Here is a 21689-nt window from a genome sequence, read left to right as displayed (position 1 = left end):
AGTAGCTGCAGCTCTGGTGGAATGAGACCTAATGCCCTTGGGCACAGGTTTACCATGGTGTAAGTAGCAGAAATGGATGCAGTGGCTTATCCATTTCGAAATTGTCTGCTTTGAAACAGCCTTTCCTTCTGATCCTGCAGCATATGACACTAGTAATTGCTCAGTTTTTCTTAGAGCTTTAGTCCTGCTCAAGTAGAATCTTAGCTGTCTGTGTACATCCAAGGAATGCAGAATTCTCTCCCCTTTGTTCTGCGGATTTGGATAAAAAGTTGGCAGATGAATTGTTTGGTTAAGAGCCACACTGGAAACCACCTTAGGCATAAAAGTAGGATTTGTCCTCAGAGACACCCTGTCTGGGTAAAATATGATAAAAGGCTCTACAGCCATGAGGGTCTGTAGCTCTGAAACTCTTCTTGCTGAAGTAATTGCTAGTAGCAGAGCTGTCTTCCACGATAAGAACTTTGTATCAGTGGTTGCAGCTGGTTCAAATGGAGGCAGGGTGAGCTTTTCCAACACATAATTGAGGTCCCATGCAGGTAATGGTGATCTTCTTGGAGGCCATACATTTTTGGATCCTCTAAGATACTGCTTCAGTAAGGGATGAGAAAAGATTGGTGGCTCTGTATTGTAATGAGCCTAAATGGCAGAGGCATGGATTTTGATTGATGAGAAAATGAGGCCTTTGTCAAGCATCTCAGTTAAGTATTGTAATATCTGAGGAATATGTGGTTCTGCTGTATCAGTTCCTTGTGCTTGATTCCAAGCACATAATCTCTTCCATTTGTCAGCATAAGATTTTCTAGTACTAGGCCTTCTGGCTTCCAAAATGACATCCATCATAGCTTTACTGAGAGGTGTCGTTTGTATGATTACATGATTAGCCATGCTGCCAGGTTCAGAGTCTAGTTGATTGTGCAGGATCTGATTGTTTTGCTGGGACAGTAGTTGTGGTCTTTGAGGCAAAGTCCAAGCTGGATAATGAGACAAGTTCCTTAGGATTGGATATCAGTATTGGCGGGGCCAGTCCAGGGCAATTAAAAACATCTTTGGCTTCTCTTGTCTGACTTTTATGAGGACCTTGGGTAGAAGAGTCAGAGGAGGAAAGGCATAAACTGATAGGTTTTTCCAACTGAAGGATAGGGCGTCCACTTTCCATGCTTGCCTGTGATAAGTCCTTGTGCAGAATCTTTTCAATTGATAATTTTGGGGAAAGGCAAATAGATCTATGTCTGGGCTCTCACATTGCTTTGTTATCATGCTGAAGACTTGTAGATTTAGTTTACACTCGTGGGGATCCATAAGGTTTCTGCTTAAATCGTCTGCCACAGTGTTTTGTTTTCCTGGCAGGAATTGAGCTTGAAGATGTATTTGGTAGGTCAAATCTGTGTCCCACAGTGCCATGGCTAATCTGCAACGGGGGTATGAGTGTGTGCCCCCTTGCTTGTTTATATACACCACATGACTGTGGTGTTGTCCGTCTTTATCAGAAGTTGTCCTGGATGAAGTAAATCCTTGAAGGCTGTTAGGGCATTTTGAACAGCTAGCATCTCTTTCTGGCTGATATGTAGATGCATTTGTTTTGGTGGCCATATGCCCTGTATGCATTTTCCTGCCATGTGGGCCACTCAGGCATAATCTGATGAGTCTGTTGTTAAGGTTTGGCTGGCAGGGGGTAGAGTGAAGGGCTGTCCCATGTTTTGGTGACAGGCCTTTGCCCACCATAGAAACTCCTGTTGCAGGCAGGGAATAAGAGGAATCATTGTTTCCAGACTGTGTGAATGTTGACTCCATAAACTTTTTAGGTACCACTGAAGTTTCCTCATATGCAGTCTTGCATATGGAATTTGTAGGATGCAGGATGCCATGAAACCCAGAGCCTGCAGAATTTGTATTGCAGAAGACTGGGTTTTTGTTGCCATCAGTTTGAAGTAAGTAGTTAGTTGCCTTTGTTTGTCTGGCATGAGGTAAGCCATCTGGGCAGTTGTATTCAAGCTTGCACCCAGGAATGTTATCTTTTGAGAGGGTACCAGTTGTGATTTCTTTTCATTTATTGTGTACCCTAGGCATGTTAGAAGCCTTTTCACAAACGCCAAGTATCAAAGAAGAGTGTCTGCTTGAATGAGACAGTCGTCCAAGTAAGAATACATTTGTATACTTCTTTGTTCTTTGTCTGCAAAATGAAATTAGTGGTGCCAGACACTTTGTAAAGATGCTGGGTGCAGTAGATAAGCCAAAGGGCAGTGCAGAGAATTGGTAGTGCATTAAGCCAGCCTTGAATCTGAGGTATCTTCTGCATGACTGTCTTATTGGGGCATGCAGGTATGCCTCTTTTAGGTTTAAAGTCACCAGCCAAGCATTTTTGCCCAGCATGGGCAGAAGCTGCTGCAAAGTCAGCTTTTTGAATTTTGGAATGTCCAGGTATGTGTTCAAAATCGATAGATCCAGTATTGGCCACCAGGCCTTGCCCTTTCTGGGTACCAAGAACAGTCTTGAGTAAAACCCTTCTCCTTTTTCCTGTTCTGGCACTGTCTGAATGTCCCCCATATCCATGAGGGACGTAACCTGTTTCTGTGCCTCTGCCCATTGATTTTTTGGCAGATCTGGCCAACCATTTGCCATTTTCAGAGTGTGGAAATGGAATCTGTATGCCTGTGATATGATGTTTAGTACCCACTTGCCCTCGGTTAGTAACTGCCAATTGTGAGCAAAAAGTGCTAATTTTCCCCCTATGGGTGCTGCCAAAAGATAAGTGCTTGGTGTAGGCAGAGGGAAGTCATTGGGATTGCTTTCTGTAGGTTTGCGCTTTATCTCCTACAGATTTGAGGTGGATGCACCCCATTGCTTTGACCTGTATGAGTCTTGCGCCTGGTATCTGGAACCCTTAGGGCATCTGGATTTGCCCCTTTGAGCTCTGTCTGACACAGGAAAGGGCCAATTTTTTTTGTAGGCCAGTGTCTACTGAATCTTGGTGGCTGTACTTGTAAGAAGTCTTTAACAGTTTGCATAGACATAGCTTTGTCTTCCACTTTCTTTAAAACCTCTTCTGCCTTAATACCAAACAGAGAATCATGCTGTAAAGGTGCATCTAGCAGTTTAGCTTTAACATGATCAGGCAAATTTTGTTCCTTTAACCAGGCATGCCTCCTAATCACAGATCCAGTAACGGCGACCCTGCAGGAGGCCTCTAAAGAATCAAAACCACATTGCAAAGTATGCTTTCCAACTTGTTCAGCTGCATGCAATAATTCCTGCAATTCTTTATTTTCTGCACATTCTGAAATCAACATAATTTTCTGTTTCAGCAATCCTATAACATGTTGTTGGTACTTAAGCATATGAAATTGACAGTTTAAGGCCTTGATTGCCAAGGTTGCAGATGTATAAACCTTTTTTCCCCATCTGTCCAGTGCCCTTGAATCTCTGTCAGAGGGGGTAGGATTTTTTGCTGTTGAGGCCTTAACTCCCTTTGGACCCTGTGAAATAGTTTCAGGGTCAGCAGTAGGGTTTCTAAATAAAAAAATATGTGAGTCAGGGACCCTGTAATATCTGTCAGGCTTACTGGGAGCCGGAGGTAAGGAGTCAGGGGTCAAGCTTGACTCCGAAAACACATCATCCACAATGTCTAAAACAGGGGGAATGGCTAAAGGCTTGTGCTGAGGGAGAAGAAGGAAATCCCTGAGCCTCTTTTTTGATTCTGAGAAGTCTTGACTCTCCCAGTGAAAATTCTCCCTCAAAGTATGCAAGGTTTCTCCAAATGAATAATCCTCAGGAGGAGATGCAGATGGAATAGACACCTCAGCATCAGAATCCTCATAGGGAGGTATAGATAATTCCTGATCAGAAGAGGAATCAGAAGAAATAGAAACCTGATCTTAAGATTCATAATCCGTGTCTTGCCTAGGCCTCTTATCTGGACAGGGATGGGTACCCCTGATCAAGGTAATAAGGTCTTCAGCCATTTTGATCATCTGTTTTTTAGGCATAGAGGCCTGTGCAAATGGCTCATGTGTCGGATTTTTAGTTTTAGAAGTTGCTTTTGTCTTTGGTTTTACAGCTGTCGTCAGTTTGATATGCAAACGTTGAGGTCTGAATGCACCCTCAGAAGCCGGTGCTTGCTCAGCGGCTGCGGACCCATCCGACGGAGATACATCCATCGGTCCAATACCTTGAGTATCTTGCAGCATGCCGGACTCCACATAGGTGTTGGTAGAGGCCTGCGACTCGAAGGTAGCGGGTATCAGGAGCTGCGAAAGCACCTCACTGAGTACCAGCGACTGGCTTAGGAGAAGCTTTGTCGTCGGTTTTGGATCTCGACTGCCTTTCTCTGTCCTTTTCTTTGTGTTTTTTATGTACTCCGGTAGTCGGATTACTATCCGACGACATTTCTGTGTAGTTAAATCAGTTTCCAAAATACTTTGATGCAAAAATATACCGACGCTTAATAGTGCGTTGGTTAAATCTAGCACAAAACTGACAGCCAGGCACATTGTGATCAGGGCCAAGGCAAGGAATACAGTATAAATGGAAATCCTTATGTGGTATTTGCTTCCCACAAGTAATACAATTATTAACTTTTTCTGACATCGGTAAAAAGCAAGAAAAAAATTTCCTCAACGGGGTACATAGCTTTAGTGAAGACTTTGGTTCTGAAACTCAAACTCGAAAATTTCAGTAGTTGGCCAACCGGCACTTGCGAAATGCTTCTGCTTCGGGCACCGCGCGGCAAGAAAGACTAAAGAAAATGGTGTCGGCTGCATGTTTTACACCCCTGACGACCTGACGTCATGGAAGAGAAGACAGCAACTGACGCAGGACCCAAGACTTTGGAATTCAGGCTGACTGAGGGCAACCTGCCAGCAGATTACCGAAAAGTAATGACTGCAACCGTGAAACATGAAGAACATCAATTGTTAGGGTGCATAGACCCCCAGAGTCAAGTGCTGATATCCTAGAGGAATTCATACCTTTCTTGCATGAAACACATGGGAAAGAATAGTAGTAGCTGGGGACTTAAACTTACCAGAAACAGAATGGAATAATCTTGATTCAACAACATTAGTAAGAAAATTATTCACAACATATGTTCAGGAACAACAATTGCTTCAGATTATACAAAAAAAAAAAACTACCAAGGAACAGGACATACTAGACATTGTTTGTGTTTCTAAAGAAATTACAGTTACTTTACATCAAGTTTTACCATTGTTGATGTGTAGTGATCATGGAGTTTTAGAGGTTAATTTGCTGCTAGATAATTCTGCCTCACTGAAATCTAAACCAATGCACAAAAGATAAATAACAGATTATACTGAAGAAACACAGTGACTATGTAAAAGTAATTGGAGTGATGCATTCAGTAGAAAAAAAACTGCAGAAGGAATATGGAAAGTTTTGAAAGAGAAATTGTTTGAATGCAAAAAAATCAAAAAATGTTTAACATCTGAATATAGGCACACAATGTCAGGAGGATACATTTCCATAAGAACAAGAAACTTGATTGAGGAGAGAGACAAAAAATATAAGAAATGGAAAAGATGACGAACTACAACTTTGAAAAATGAAATAAATAAGCTGAACAGACAAATTAAGCATAGTGTGAGACAAGATCAAGAAAAAATTGAATGAAATGTATATAAAGATATTGAGCACAACAGGAAACCATTTTATAGATACATAAGATGTGGAAGGAGCAAAGACATACAAATTGATAAACTGTATGTAGAGTCTAAAATTTATTCATAGACACAACAGATTATAGATATATTTACAAAATCTTTTGCAAAGCAGTTTGGCTCCACAAACAAGGGTGATAAGTTGTCCTAGTGACATCCAGGTAACCTCAAATACTGAAATTAAATTAGATTATATTAAAAAATAACTACGCAAGCTGGAACCAAACAAAACACAGGGCAGAGAGAATATTAGTAATAATTACTCAAGAACACTTCAGCTAGAACTTACAGTACAATTATATCAATTATTTACCAAGTCATACAAATATGGGGAGATTACCCCAAGACTGGAGACATGCACTTATTAAACCTTCTTTAAGGGAAAGGGGAGTAGGACAAACCCAGAGTCATAAAGACCCTTAAGTCTACTTTTGTGTTGTGGAAAAATAATGTAGACGTCAATATTGGATAGATTATCAGAATTGGAAAACTTGGGGCATGAAACAATGTATCAGCATGCATGTGTTGAAAATAGATCTATTCCCTCCCGTAACCTAAACAATATAATAGCTATGCATGAAAAATGTTCTGTGATGTAATTTATATGCATTTAACTTCAGTATTTGACAGGGTCAAACACAAAATGATCAATAAATTAGAGCAGCTGTGTATTGGTGTACTCTTGATAAGATGGATAGCTGCATGGCTTCCAAATAGGACATGGCAAGTATCATACAGCAAATGGACAAGTGAAATTTTTGGTTACAGTCAGTGTGTCCCACAAGATTCTGTTCTAGGCCCATACTTGTTTAGGTTGTATCTTTCAGATCTCTTTTTCATGTGATGTGTTCTACAGTCTGTATCCAGATGACTTGAAACTGGGTAAAATGATTACATGCATTACAGATAGGGCTTGTCTGCAAAAAAACCTGCCTAAATTGACCATTTAGACACAGGAGAATATACGCTGATAAATACATAAAAAAATAAGCATATGAGATTTGGGAGACATAAACTGAAAGGTGAATATTTAATACAGCTCAGTGACTGAAACTGTAGATTCCTTTAAAGACTTGGGTTTATGGGTTGATCCATCTTTGAGTTTTTCTAACCACACCAACCAATCAGTTAATGATAGTTATAGAACTACAGGTTGTATAAAAAGATTTATAAAGTGTGGAAAATCAGAAATGATGACGTAATTGTTTGTAGTTGCATTGGACCCAAATGAGTACAATATGGAAACCTTATAAGAAAACAAACATGAGCAAACTGGAAAGAGTACAGTGGAAATATACCACGGGCAGCCAAGAATATGAAAATTTAAGTTATTACAAAAGACGAAATATCTGAACTTGTACAGTATTTCATATAGATATTTAACAGGAAACCTTATTCAGATATATAGGGCATCTAGAGAAAACAAGATCTGTGAATGCTTGGGGTTATCAATAAGTAGTAGAGAAGATTCTACAGGAATGAGAAGTATACTAATTGGTTCTCTGATAGAGCAGCTGATACATGGAACTGACTACCAAATTACATTAAAGCAAGCATTAGCGTAGACATTTTTTAAGAACAGCCTGGACACTTATTAGAGCAACAACTGTTTTGGTATCTTGGCAGGATAGAATGGCATTAATGCCCGTGCTTGAAATATTTGTATGTATAAAATACATACATCATCATTTCAATTAAATTGATGTTTTTGATAGAAAGACACAGTAGAACAAAAAATTATTTAGTTTCTCTTATAACTCATGAAGAAGTTAATAAGTTCTAACCAAATGAGCAATATGCACTACTTACATTAACTAAACGCTCCAAACTGTGTATTTTTAGTACCGTTTCTACTCCTTTTATACCAGAATCCTTCTGTGCATCTTTGACCGCTTGTAAGATTTCTTTCATCCCTTGTTCAAGTTGTTTATTTTCCCCTTCAAATATCTTTACTGCAATAAAAAATGCACAAATGCATCATGTTTTTAACAGTTTTAATTGTTAAATTCTTAACAACATCAAATCAAATACAAATACCACATACATTATTCCAGAAAATAAGGCTTTTGTTCTGTATTTAGGAAAAAATACAGAGCATAAGTTTCTTGTAGTATTTTCATCATTCATGTATGCTGGCTTACACTACCAGTGGTATTTCCAAAATTTGGAAGATGACTTGCAATGTAATTCTTGAATAGGTGGGCAAGGTCATTCGATAATCTATTTGTGGATCCATAGATCAGATCATAAAACTGGAGCCATTTCCATGTGGAAAACTTGCACAGTGTTAGGGGTTCCTTTCTAAGCATGCTCCCTGTTTAGTATTATAGTTAAGAGTTTTCCTGGTGTTTCCCAGCTCACATAGCCCACTGCATTATTTCAGGTACACAGCATTTTGTTTGACTACAAAGGCCACACAGACAATAAGACAGTAAATTAATCAGGGGTCTGTTCATATAACTACAAACACTCATACAAAAATCTAGCATCCTGTGCACTGAAAAATATAGACCATACCGTTAACAGTGTGTTGTATATTGAAAAATGTAAAATATGCCTTTAAAATGGGTAAGGCGAATTGTGCTTGAAAGAGTTCTTAAAGTAATTCAGTAAGGCAATCGAGTGCACTACCATCTGCCTATTTGGTATTGTACAAAAAAGGTCACCTATTCAGAGAAGACCAAGAAATAAGATCCTCAGCAAGAGGCTCTGCATGGGGTGAAAAAATAGCTTTATGAGTACGTTAAAATATGTTAAGTTCAAAGGCACTTGGGGTGTGATTACTGAAGCTGAAGGGAAGTCCTACTAGGGCCTACAGCTGTGTTTACCACAAAAAAACACTTGTGCCTTGACTGCTTGTTGTTTGGACTGCTGATATGGACTACAAACTTGGGTGTAAATTTTTCATTTTTTTCTTATTCTTTGGCTTAATAAAGTTTTGTGTTTTTATAAACTTGTACCTCTGGTCTGTTTTCAGACTTACACTAGTGGACAATGTGGGCAGTTTTGGCTAAGAACATCCCAGTATATGGTTCCTTTCCTTGCCTCTGCTGATTAATGTACAACTAACCTGTTTGGACTAACATTTCTCTTAGGAAATGTAATACACAAGAGAGGAATGTTGCTACTGTTCCAGGCAGCTTCCTGGTATGCTTCTTTTACATGCATACTTACAACTATGCAGAAACTTTTCTGGAATCCAAGGTAAAGACTGAACAAAAGTGTGTACAACTGTAAAAGCAGTTTGTATGACTAGCCAATACAACAGCCACCTCCAGAAATATGCTTGCCATAAAATCATTGAGCAAAGAGGATGACACCAAAATCCTATCTGGTAGCCTTTGAATGATAGACCACACAAGAAAACATGGACAAAGAAGAGTGGGTGAAAAGCTTCTCATCCTAGCTGACATGAGATGCATTAAAACATATCCTAATATGGAGGGGACAAATTACAGAGACTATGATAAACTTAAAAAGGAGTTCTTAGCAAGGGCTCAGATTAATTTCTAAAGTGCAAGCCATAAAATAACACAAGTGGATTTTAATGCTGGTATAACTTGAAACATATTTTAAAACTGTAATTATAACTTAACAGTAGCAGTAAAATGAAAATGTTCAAACTTTTAACAATAAATTTAAAAGAGCATTGCTTTCGGCTATTTGAAAGTGGGTACTGAAAAGTGATTTCAAGAACTCTGAAAGGGTAGTAACTTTGGTAGAATCCTTATTAGTTAATGACATGTTATTTAAAACTGATCTGCCTGCTCGTAACTCTAAATTTGCAATAAAAGATGTGCAACCCTCTGTGAAACTAATGTCAAGGGAGGGGCCACACAGCCAGATTTTACTCTGCTGGTACTGAAGAGAAAGCTAGCAGTGGAAGTGTGAAAACTGAGATGCATGCTGCAAATGAAACTGTACTAATGGAATGTGAAAAGACAATAGATACAATAACTGAGTCAGTGTTATGTCATTGTGCTATAACCAAGCTAGTGAAATGTTTGTGTGTCTCTAGAAGAAAGAGATGTAAAAGTCCTGCTCGACTCTAACAGCAGCAATTGCCACTGTCAAGGGTCTCTTGTCATGTAAGTATAAGATTAGCAACAAAAAAGTGGAGATCATGTTTTCATGGTGACAAAAATAATATTCCAACACAAATTCAGAAATTCAAACAACTCCTAATTTCATTCATGATGTCATATCAGGAAAGGATTTCCCTATTTTAAAACACTATGGAAAATGTTGGGGGGAGAATAAATACATGGACACAGTATGGAAGAACGACACACTAATAAGAAAGTGGTAAAACAGCAGCTTGATGTGTCCATTCAGTATCCATTCAATATAACAATTTGTGGAAGAGAGTAAGACACTGACACTCATACAAAGGTCCAGAAAAGAAGGGAGTCAGCACAGAAGCTACACAAGGGGCTAGAATCTTATTGTAGATAAACAGTAAAGAGGATCCTGTGTAGTTACCAGAAGTCTGCTTCAAATGGCATGGCAACAGAAACAGAACAAAGATGTCAGTACAGAGACAGAAGTTAAAATGGTAGAAAACTCTGAAGTAAAAATCAATACAAGACATGTATGCACAGAGATTTTCAAGAAGTGCTAGTACACAAACAGAGAAGACAAAATTAGAAAGAGAATTTAAATAAGGGCCCCAGAGGAAAAAATATAATTATAAGTACTAAAAATGACACGGGCAAGAAATTGCAGAGTTCTAAACCCATTTCTGTCCAAGGGAAGCAAAAAATAAATAAATTAAATAAATAAATAAATAAATAAGATGAGAGCTCTCAAGAGTTTTGTTCAGATAGTGGAAAAGTTCAAGTAGAAGGGGAGTTTTGTCTAGAACAACCCTTCCTAGGGGAAGACAAAGAAAAAGCTAGACTGGCAGTGTTTTTTTTTTTTTGGGGGGGGGGCAATAGGCTGTACCTTTCATCTCAATGTAAGCTAGAGAAGAAAGTAACCGTTAGTTAGTGGACTTAAATGTAAGGTATATACATTATAAAAACACACAAAGAGACTTTAAGTAAGGCAGGAGAGAATATAACCAAGGTTACAATGGAAGACAGCAAACAGGATAAGTCCAGTCCTCCTATTTATTTTGTGTTAAAACATGACCTCTTATATGCAGTATGTAAAGACAGGGAGGACATTCTGCATCTGTTCTAGTGCCAAAACTTTATAGGGTACCATAATAAAGCTAGACTCTAGTCATGTGTTAGAAGGTCACCTGTGGATAGACAAGACTACTAGCCAGATTTTACCAGTTGGGCAAAATGAAACAGAAAGAAAACTTCTGATCTTCTTGTCTGGAATACCAGAAAACTGCACCTAATCTAAGAGTTATGAGTCCACTGATCTTAATACTGATTATAGACGGTCATTTTAATGAAGTGTTATGTGAATTATGCAGCCACTAGTACAATTTAGCAATATAGATCAGAACATGCTAGTAAGATTGGGCCATGATATAAAATTTCCACAAGCAAAACATGATTGCCAGAGAACTGGTACTGTTAATCTCCAGAGTGAGTATCCATAAACAGATATTTCCTTACTGAAAAATGCACTCCTTTATGTCAAAGTTATGACATCAGTTATGTCAATGCTTTAAAGCATTTCATCAGTTATGTCAATGCTTTAAAATCAAACAATTAAAAAACACCTGTCTACCATTCAACAGTGAAATCTGTGTTGGTGCAGACAAAACCTGGAACTAGTTGCTATCCTACTTATGAGACTAGCTGTATTCTTACTTACTGTTTGCAATAACTGAGTGAGGTACCACAAGCTTCAAATTGGTTTACCCATTTGAACTTCTGCATGGTAGGCATTCCAGAGGACTACCTGACACACTTTAAAGTGCAACAGAAATGATAGTTATGAACTTACCATAACATTGGATTCTTTCAATTACGTCCATCTAATATGACTTTTGGGCCAACAAGCCACTTGTTGGATCTGACGTGGCAAAATAAGACTCTAGCCCTTTCAGAATTATTTTCCCAACATGATCTAGTGTGCAGAATTACCTCAGATCAAGATTAGCACTATAAAGAAGAGTAACCAAAGGCAGAGCATGGCACAGAATGGAAACATCCTTCAGGTCTTATAAGGTGACAATTTGGAAGGGGCTGGGGAAGGGTTGTCATATTGGACGACATGAATGAAAGGATCCAGAGTTATAAGTATATAATTAGAGTATCCCATTAATTCCGTCCGTATGATCCAATTTATGGATCAAAATCCCAAGCTACAAAAGTCGCACCATGACAGAATACTCTTGAGGACAATAGCTACAAAGAAAACGCAATCTCTAGATATAGTATACAATTTGCAGTGGTTAACAAAAATATGCAGTGTAGACCATGTAGCTGCCACACAAATCTCATCAACTGAGGAATTCCTAAAGAAGGCTGTTGAAATAGCAATAAGATCTGGGAGACTAAACATTTGGCTTTGATGCTAAGGGTTGATTATGAATTGAGTACACAAAAGAAATACAATCTGAAGGCAACCTCAAAAGAGTGGCTTTGAACCCCAAGATTCCAGAAGGAGTCTGTGGGCATCTACGCTGCTGGTGCCTGTAGGACAAATTCTCTCCACTAAAGTACATACAAAAAAACAGAGGTAATCCATAAGGCTCGAGCCAAGTCTGGGTGACAGAACTAACATGAAACAAAAGTACAAAGGGGTTGGGAGGGTGGCTTAATGGTTAAGGTGTTTGCCTTACAAACACAAGGTACAGGGTTGGAATCTCACAGGGGATAATTGGCTAGGCTTAAAATGGCTTGCAAGGGCAGTTAGCCTAGTACTAACCTATGAACCCATGAACCTATTAGTGCAGAAAAAATCACTTTAGATCTAGGAGAATATACTTCTGACACCCTCCCTGTGGGAGGAATAAAGATGTCTTGTTGAATTTTCAAATAGTTTATTCAGTTAATTAGGTAGATGGACGAGTATTCTCATTCTAATACATTACTTTCAAGGGGTCAGTTATTTAAAGGTAGTTACAGACAGTGGTGGGAGGGTCCAGGGGAGCTAATTGGAGTAAAATCTGGGAAATGAAAAAACAAAGAGCCAGTCCCAAAGCTTACAGGTTAGTCCCTTATTTGAATATTCCTGAAAGACCCATGAGGGTTTACCAGCTCAGCAGCTTGTGGAACTTCATTCTTAGTGAAAAGGTTTTTATTTTTATTTTTAACAAACAAAACACGACAACACACCATGAGCTACAACTACAGAACTACATTTAAGAAAACACTTTCGCCTGAGTTGCATCAGGTCCACCTAATGGAGTGGTTTATACATTGATAATTGAAAATGCCTGCTTTTACGAGACTATCACCAGACTTTATTAGCCTGTTTTGTAACATACATAACATGAGAGAGAGGCTATGTCTGCCTATGTGGGGCTTATATTCCCTGGAGCTAATTATGATACCTTTAATACAGAACATTTTTCAATCTGACTTGTCCTTATTAGTGCTTGCACCACATGTAATATGGTAGGCCGTGCACACTTTTGCAGAGCTCATCTATCCAGAAATATATTATTAAAAACTAATCTTCTCTTGTACAGCAAAAAGATTTACAGTGGCTGTTTGTAAGAGGCTCACACACATGATTAATGTGAGTAGTCCCCAGTCTTCTTCCTGATGATGACAGACCTTACTATATGTCGGGAAGGTAGTCACATACAGCTAGATTAAGTGACTCCCATTTTTTGAACAATACTTGCATCCAGAGAAATAGCTTACAGTAGAAACAAGTCACAGTGCTCACCTTTTCAGAGCTCATGGGTGTGTACAAGTAGGAGGAAAATATAAGCTGAGTTTGAGACCTCAGAACCTTTTTATAGGCTTTTTGTGCCAATAGAATAAAAATTCACCAAGTGGTGAACTACAGTTTATAAAAAACCTTTAATAAAAATAAGAATATAAGATATTCATTGAGCAAAGGCAAACTGTGACTATGGTGCAAGGAATATAGTATTGTGGAGTGGTATCCTGTGATCATTTTCAATTGTATTGCAAATTATAGAACTTTTGTTAAATGCAGGCCAAGTGGCTACAGAGTCTATACCTGGCTGCTGTGGGGTAGCTGCAGAGAGGGAGAGAATGCTCCTTGCCTCAAAACATGGTTCTGTGGTGTTCCAGTCTGTTTTTTTTTTAAATAAAAAACTTTTAACTAAGAATGAGGTTCCACAGGTTGCCGAGCTGATAAACCCTCACAAGTCTCTCAGGAATATTCAAATAAGGGACTAACCTCTAAGCTTTAGGACTCTAATCCTGTCCGATCTAGTGGAACATCTTGGATTGTTCTTTGAATCAAAGAGAAAATGTCTCTTTTTGCCACCTAAGCTTGAAAGATTGGAACATTTGGAAATTTCTGTCTTAATTTTGGAGGAATTTGCAGAAAGGGAAGTGTACATGCTCTGGGTATTAGCCTTCTTATCCATTTGTCCAGAGTGATGGCCATCCACGTAGGACAGTACAGGGATAAACAACTCCCAAAAACCTCCAGAGGGAAGCAGTTGGGCAGTCCTTCAGGGATGGTGAGGTTGCCTGCCTGAAAAAGATCTATAGTATTTCTGGTTGTGCAGATGTGCTCAGCCTCTGGGCCTGTCACTACTGAAGTGGCTGCCTCTGCCTTGGCAAGCCTTGTCAGAAGTCAATTCAAATGGCTTATAATTGGATTTCCCAAAAAAACAGACTGACATGGGACCTTTTTGGTTCCTGCTGTAAGATCTTTGTGGGGTCTCAAATTTCACTCCAATGGCACAAGTATTTTGCCATCTTGTTTACACTTCTGCATCTATACTTTCTTTTATGGATGGACCAAACAAGGAAGATCCATTACCGGAGGGATTTGCAAAGGACACCTTAAAATTGGCTGCAAAGTTGCATAGGCACAGCCAAGCCAGGTGTCTTACAGGCATGTCTCATCTTGCAGCCCTGGACACACCATCAGCTGCATTGTTCATGAGCCACATGAAGAGGTTAGTTAAATTTATCATAGTGCTCAGGGAAGTCTCCAACTTGTTCCCAGAGTTGGATGTTGAGGATTTTCTCAGAGTGGCAAGTGCATGCTGCTGTAAATCCCTCTGAAAACAATTAAGTTGGTGAAGTAGTTTAGGACACTAGGCGCAAAAGTGCTCGAAGCATATACCCACTTCCATAACTTGCCACACCTCTGGATTCCTTACTGGGCATAAGGACAGTAGCTGCATCATAAATCAGCTCCTTTCTAACAGCTGCTGTAAGACCTGAAGGATGAGAATGACAAGGAGGAAGATGGTTGAAAAGGGATTCTTAATTACTCCCTTTCCTTAACTTTTTTGGTGACTTGTAGGGAATGAATATCACCTCCAACAATTATGGCAACATAGCTGGGAAGTGTGTCAGAGTCAATGCAGAAGTAAGCTTGGTCCTGGGGGCTTCTGGAGTTGAGGACAGCCCTGATTCATCAGGTATCAGAATCTGATTCTTTAGTCCAGTGAGCATGCTTCTCCTTTTTAGAAGACCTTTTTGGGATTTTCTGCCTCAGGACCTTGGGGTAATAGCCCTTGTTTATGTATTTATTGTTTCTTTCTGAGAGGACTCAGAGCCTGAACACCTTACAAATAAGGCAATCCTTGGACATATGTTCGATTTGCAAGCACACCTCGTATAATTCATAGGTGGTCTTGGGATTCAATTTTATAGACACATTTTTGGGTTTTATTTTTAAAAACTCTTCTCTTTCTCTCTCTTTATGCATTATCAGCTGCTATGAATAGAGACATGCACAGAAGGAACTAGGGCATTTAAACAATGATAACAAGAAAAACAACAACTACTGAACAAGAAGTAATGAATAATATCTAAGATATAGCTAGCTAAGAAAATATCTGAACACTCAAATATTATCAGTATCTATAACCAAAAAAAAATTTTTTTTTGAGAAAATAACAGTGAAAATGGTGAAAACCACTTAATGCCAAAAAGAAAAAGAAAGGACTTTGTCAGTAAGAAGGGATTGAAAGATTTAAGGAATTTTAAGGAAAAACTTTGTAACAGTTTGGAGACTTTGGCAAATTCCGAGGAGGAGCATTTAGCTTTTGCTGTGAACATCTATATCTGGTTATAATGACAGCAAATAAGATCTGGAGTAATCCTACACACTAGGAAATGTTGGGAAAATAATTCTTAAAGGGTCACTACTTTTGCCTGGTTGGATCTGACAAACAACTAAAGGACTCATAAGTCGGATCAGATGCATTCAACGAATAGGCTCACAAAAAGCATTTGTAAGATAAACTAAGGTTGGTTATGTTAACAGTGAAGGAGCACACACACAAACCACAGGGAATGCAATGAGTTTATAATAAGAATGCCGGATTTGCAGAATTAAATACAGAAGACCTGGTGCTGCGGTAGCGTTGTCACCTCCCAGTAAGACGCTGTCCGGTTCGATTCTCAGCTAGAGCGTCTTCTGCGTGGAGACATGCGTGAATGGGCGTACCTTCGTTGAAGGTTCTGCGTCAGGGCTGGTAACTCGGCACGTAAAAATCAACTACCAATCATTAGCGGACCGAAGTTCCGCTGTGGCAACCCCTAACCGGGAAAAGCCAAAAAAGACAACAAAAATACAGAAGATCAGGTATTAGTAATAGTACCCTCCCATGATGGACACATTTCTGGCTAAGGGACAAGGATCATTTGAGGTCATCTAAAGAATAAATGCAGTGAACTAAAAGATTAGACAGCAAAAAATAAAGAACAGATCTACCACATTAAAGTATTAAAAGCCGTGGAAGAAAATAAAAAAGTTCTGTGGTTAGCTTTCAAACTGAAGTTTATACAAAAGCAACTACAGAATCCCTACCATAAGTCTAATTAGAGGAATCCTTGTCAAAAGTACATATGGAGGAAATAAGAAATATTTTATTAAGAAATGAAGTTGTTAGTGTTTTCACACATGCTTAGAAGTGAATTTATAGAACATAAGAGAGACAACAAGGTTAGTCTGATACTTTACACAGTCACAGAAACAGTTTCTAAGACAAGTTAGGAGTAACAGAAAAGTCACAAGCTGAAACAAGCAGACCAACAGTGTTAGTTCCTAAACATGTTAGAAACATCCAGTTCTGAAAATATTTTAGGAAACTGAACAGCATTTCAAAGTTTGATAGCTATTCCATTCCCAAAATAGCAGAGTTGACAGAGACCCAGGAAATTCCAGATATTTTACAACAGTAGACTTGACAAAGTGTTATTGACAGATACCAATTTCTCCTTCAACTATAAAAAAAAAAAAAATTACAGCCTTTGCAACCATGAAAGTGTATTTCAATACACAGTGCCACCATATGGCTTACATGGAGCACCAGACCCCTTTCAGAGACTAATGGATAAAATATTAAAACCTCATTCCCAATATGCTGCTGCATATCTGGATGATACTGTCATTTATTCAAAGGACTAGAAATCTCACTTACTAAAAGGTTGTGTTAAACACTGTATGTCAAGTCACTCAGGCTTGACTGAGAATGCTAAGCAAAGTCAATTAGGAACAGCGGAAGCTATGTTTTTGGGGTCCCTTATAGAAAGAGGGACAGAAAAAATAATAGAGGCCATAAAAAAACTGGCCTAAAAGAAAAGTTGTGTAAGAACTTACCATAACCATAGAGGTCCTTCTCTTCCATGTTGCAGTATTCTGCATATGGGTTTACCCTTCTAGTCTCACGTATGTATGACCAACATTCAAAAGCTTTTAGCCCCTCCTAGATGCGCGAGACATCAGGTCTAAATGAGAGTACGTGGGCCATAAAAGTGACGTCGGCACGCACCAGCCCTCAGAACTGAAGGCCCCAGTCGGAGCCACTCCTAATAAGGCAATGCCAAGTCATTGCCATCCAGAGAGGGAAACTTAGCTGATAAGAGGGGAAGGAGGGAGGGTAGGAATACAAGTTGAAATAGTCTGTTTGGACACAGCCTTCCCTAGTGCTCTAGGATGGAAAGATATGAAAAGTTGGTCAGTCTTTTTGATAGACGTAGTGCTGTGGAGGTAGAATCTAATTTGTCTAGGAACATCCAGGGAATGAAGTATTCTTTCACTTCTTCCTTGTGGGTTTGGATAAAAAGCAGGTTAAGTGGATGGCCTGATCGAGAGAGGTTACTGACTACCTTGGGCATGAAAGATGAATTTGTCCTGAGGGTAACCGTATCCTTATGAAAGATAAGAAAGGGAGGGGTAGCAATTAGTGCCTGGAAATCTGATACCCTTCTGGCTGAAGTGAAAGCCATTAGAAGGACTGTCTTCCAGCTGCAATGCTTTAGGGAAGCTTGATCAGCAGGCTCAAAGGGTGACAGTGTAAGCTTCTCCAGCACATAGTTGAGATCCCAAGGAGGAGAAGTAGGTTTCTGGGGGGGGTCTAAGATGTAGGACCCCTGTGAAGAAGACCTTCGAAGGGACCCTGGATGCCAAGGGGGATCAATGAGTAGGCATGCAGAGATAGCAGAGAGGTGTGCCTTAATAGATGAGCAGGCCAAGCTGGTCTGAAGTAACTCACAAAAATAAGACAGCACTAAGGGGATGTCGCTGGTAAGCAGATCCAGCTGCTTATTTTGACACCAAGAAGTGAAGCTTTTCCATTTACACAGGTATGATTTTCTAGTGTTAGGTTTCCTGGCCTCCTGCAGGACATTGAGCACGTCCTCATTGTAAAGGTGTCTATAAGGGATCAGAAGCCTATCCGCCACAGGGTCAGGTGTAACAGCTGCCACTGTGGGTGGATTAGAGATCCCTTGTGCAATGTGAGAAGGTCCACTCTGTGGGGTAACTTGTGGTGATTGCCCTTGGACAATTGAAGGAGTAACAGGAACCAGTGCTGTCAGGGCCAGTAGGGAGTCACAAGCAAGATTTTCGGATTGTCCTGCTGAATCCGTAGCAGGACTCTCTGAATGAGAGGGAAGGGGGGGGGAATGCATAAAGGGATTTCCCCTTCCAGGAGATATTGAAGGCATCTGTTGCCAGTACCTGTGGGTCTGGTGTCCAGGTGCAATATCCAGGAAGTTGCCTGTTGGTGGCATAGGCAAGCAGGTCTATTGGAGGTGTACCCCATCTGTGGACCAGGTCTAATACGATATCCCTGTGAAGCATCCATTCATGATTGTTTGTGCTGGTTCTGCTCAAAAAATCTGCTTGGGAGTTGTGGAGAGAGGGAATGTATGCTGCTTTCAGGGTACTTCCCTGGTAAGTGACTATATCCCACACTAGTATAGCAAGTCTGCATAGCAAGTAGGACTTTGTCCCTCCTTGCTTGTTGCTATACCACAGGACTGTGGTGTTGTTTGTGTATATCAGGAGAGATCTCTTCCGAAGGAATGGAGTGAATGCCTGAAGGGCTAGGAGGACTGCCCTCATGTCTCCGGCATTGATATGTTCTGTTTTCTGCCTGCATGTCCACAGGCCATGAACTTTTCAAAGGCCAAGAGTGCCCCCCCCACCACCACCAGGTCTGAGGGTCTGTATGCATGAACTGAGAAGGTTGAGGTGGTTGGAGGGGGAGTCCTAGGTTGAGATTCACCTGGGCCAACCACCATAAGATCTCCTGTTTTTAGGTATGGAAGCAAGGGCACAATGTGTTCCCGTGGATTGTTGTGCTGCTCCCAGACAGAGCGTAGGTACCACTGCAGTTTTCTCATGTGCAACCAAGCTAGGGGTAGCAAAGGAATGGTAGTAGCCATGTAACCCAACAGCTTGAGGTACTGCCTTGTAGACAGATGAGGGGAGAGTAGAATCCCTTGCAGGTGCTCTGTAAGAGAACTCACCTTTGCTGGGGGCAGATATGCCTCCATCAAGTCTGTACAGATTCTGCACCCTAAGAACACAATGTCTTGGGTTGGTGTGAGGATGGACTTTGGAAAGTTTATTTGGAACTCAAGAGCCTGTAGGAGAGACACCATGAACTGGAGATGGGTTAGGAGTGTTTTTTGGCTGGCAGCCTGTAAAAACATGTCATCTAGGCATGGGAATATTTGTATCCCTTTTGTCCTGCAATAAGCCATTACAGGACCCAGGCATTTGCTGAAGACTCTGTGTGCGGTTGAAAGTCCAAAAGGCAAGGCAGAGAACTGCAAATGTGAGGAGCCTACTAAAAAGCTTAAGTATTTTCTGTGTGTGGGTCTTATGGGAATGTGCAAGTAGGCATCCTTTGCACATAATAAGAGGGAATAAGAGTTGGCAGGGTCAGCATTTTGAAAGTTGCCACCTTTAAGAAAGGACTGAGCCTTGAAAGGTCTAGGAAGGGTCTCCATGGTCCTTCTTTTCTGGAAACCAAGAAAATCCTTGAATAGAACCCTATTCCAAATTGGGAGGGAGGAATTCTTTCTACAGTGCCCTGGTTTAAAAGGGGACTGTAGAACTGGTAACAGGAGGGGCAGCTGGTGAGCAGAAGGTTGTGGCCTGTCTAGACTTACTGGAGAGGTTATCCATGACAGGAAGTAACCATCTTGGAGAATGGAGAGGACCCACTTGACTGAAGTGACCTGATTCCAAACAGGAAGGCAATGGGAAAGGCGAGCAGACAGTGGTATGGAAGCAGCTGGTGGGGGAGACAGAAGTGGCAGGTAGTCAGACCCTACCTGCCCTGTTCTGAAAGGGCATCCTTTGGCTAGAGGAGGAAGGTGCTCTAGCCAAAGGATTTTTCTTTCATGCTTGCTTGTGTCTAGTTTGAGGAACAGGATTGGAGTGTTTCCTGATGAACTGTGTTTTCACAGGATAGTTCCTGTAAAATTTAGGTACAGGGGAAACAAGCAGATGCTTAAGATCTTGCATCTCTTTTCCTGTTTGTTACAGAGATTTGAAAAGATCTGCTACCTTTGAGCCAAATGAGGCAGCATTGTCAAGTGGTGCATCATTGAGTTTAGCTCTGAAATCATCTGGCAGGGGTTGCAAGCGCAGTCAGAAGTATCTGCGAAGTGCAGAAGCTGAAGCTGCTGACCTTGCTGAGGATTCTGCAGCATCATAGCTACATTTAACTGAATGCCTGGTAACTTGGGACGTAAGGGCCAGTAGAGAAGACATAGCTGATTTGGCTGTGGAGTCTGGAATGTCCGCCAACAGTTGGTGGCAGAGTCCAGAAGAGACAGGGCATACTTTGCCATATGAGTCTGGAAATTAGTAGCTCTAAATGCCAAAGTGGAATAGGTGTGAATCTTTGTTCCTAGCCTTTCCATAGTTTTGCTGTCTTTGTCAGCAGGAAGGATGGTGGTGGCAGGCAGGAGTTTGGGAACTTTGTCTGTGGAATCAGAAATTGTAGCTGGATCTGCAAGAGGGCGCTTAATCAAGTGCTTAGCAGAATCTGGGACTTTGTACAGTCTGTCTGCTCTACAAGGAGCAGGAGGTTGTGAGTCCAGATTGAGAGATGCAGAAGAAAAGGCATCTAAAAAGGCAGGCAGTATAGGAGGAATGACTGAAGGACTTGGTGTTTCCATTTGAATGAGATCATAGTACCTCTTTTGTATTTCAGACATGTCTGTGGATTGCCATTTGAAGTGTTCCTTCATTTTAAAAATAGTTTCAGAGAAGGTCAAGTCTTCAGCAGGTGAATCTGGGTCTATAGATTCTTCCACTGGGGATCCATATCTCAAGGGAGAAGTGAGTTGTGAATTATAAGAGAGGGAATCATCTGAGGAATCTGAACAGATGTCCTCTTCCTAGTAACTGTCTCTGAGGCCTAGGACTAAGGAGAGGAGGAGAAGATGTAGGAGCAGAAATAGCTGATGTAGGCCTCAGGGCCATGAAAGCTGAGAAAAGGCTTTGGCTAAAGGCCTGCCAGTCTGGAATAATTTCTGCTGGCTGAGAGATATGCTTTCTTTTTTCTCTCCTCTTGAGAGTCCCAACAGGCATCTGTTTAGGAGTGGGCATCAAAGTCTGAGGCAAGGAATCGGAAGGTTCCCCTGAACACGCTGGTATCCTCCTGGCATCAGAAACGGTCGCCGGAATAGCCTC

The 21689-nt window shown here is 40.5% G+C and overlaps 1 protein-coding gene across 1 annotated transcript in view; it reads right to left on the bottom strand.

The window, feature by feature from the left end:
• The window catches only part of CEP290 (centrosomal protein 290), a 3346332-nt gene that overhangs the window by 2314448 nt on the left and 1010195 nt on the right, over positions 1-21689 (bottom strand). Inside the window, exon 19 of the mRNA XM_044087863.1 lies at positions 7482-7624. Within this exon, the coding sequence (XP_043943798.1) occupies positions 7482-7624 (143 nt within the window). The remainder of the gene's footprint in view (positions 1-7481; positions 7625-21689) is intronic.

This window comes from Protopterus annectens, chromosome 11.part0, assembly GCF_019279795.1.
Source record: "Protopterus annectens isolate FY-2018-M chromosome 11.part0, PAN1.0, whole genome shotgun sequence".
In the NCBI taxonomy this organism is placed as follows: domain Eukaryota; kingdom Metazoa; phylum Chordata; order Ceratodontiformes; family Protopteridae; genus Protopterus; species Protopterus annectens.
The sequence above is the reverse complement of the archived record's forward strand: the minus strand, read 5'-3'. Positions and strand labels throughout refer to the sequence as shown.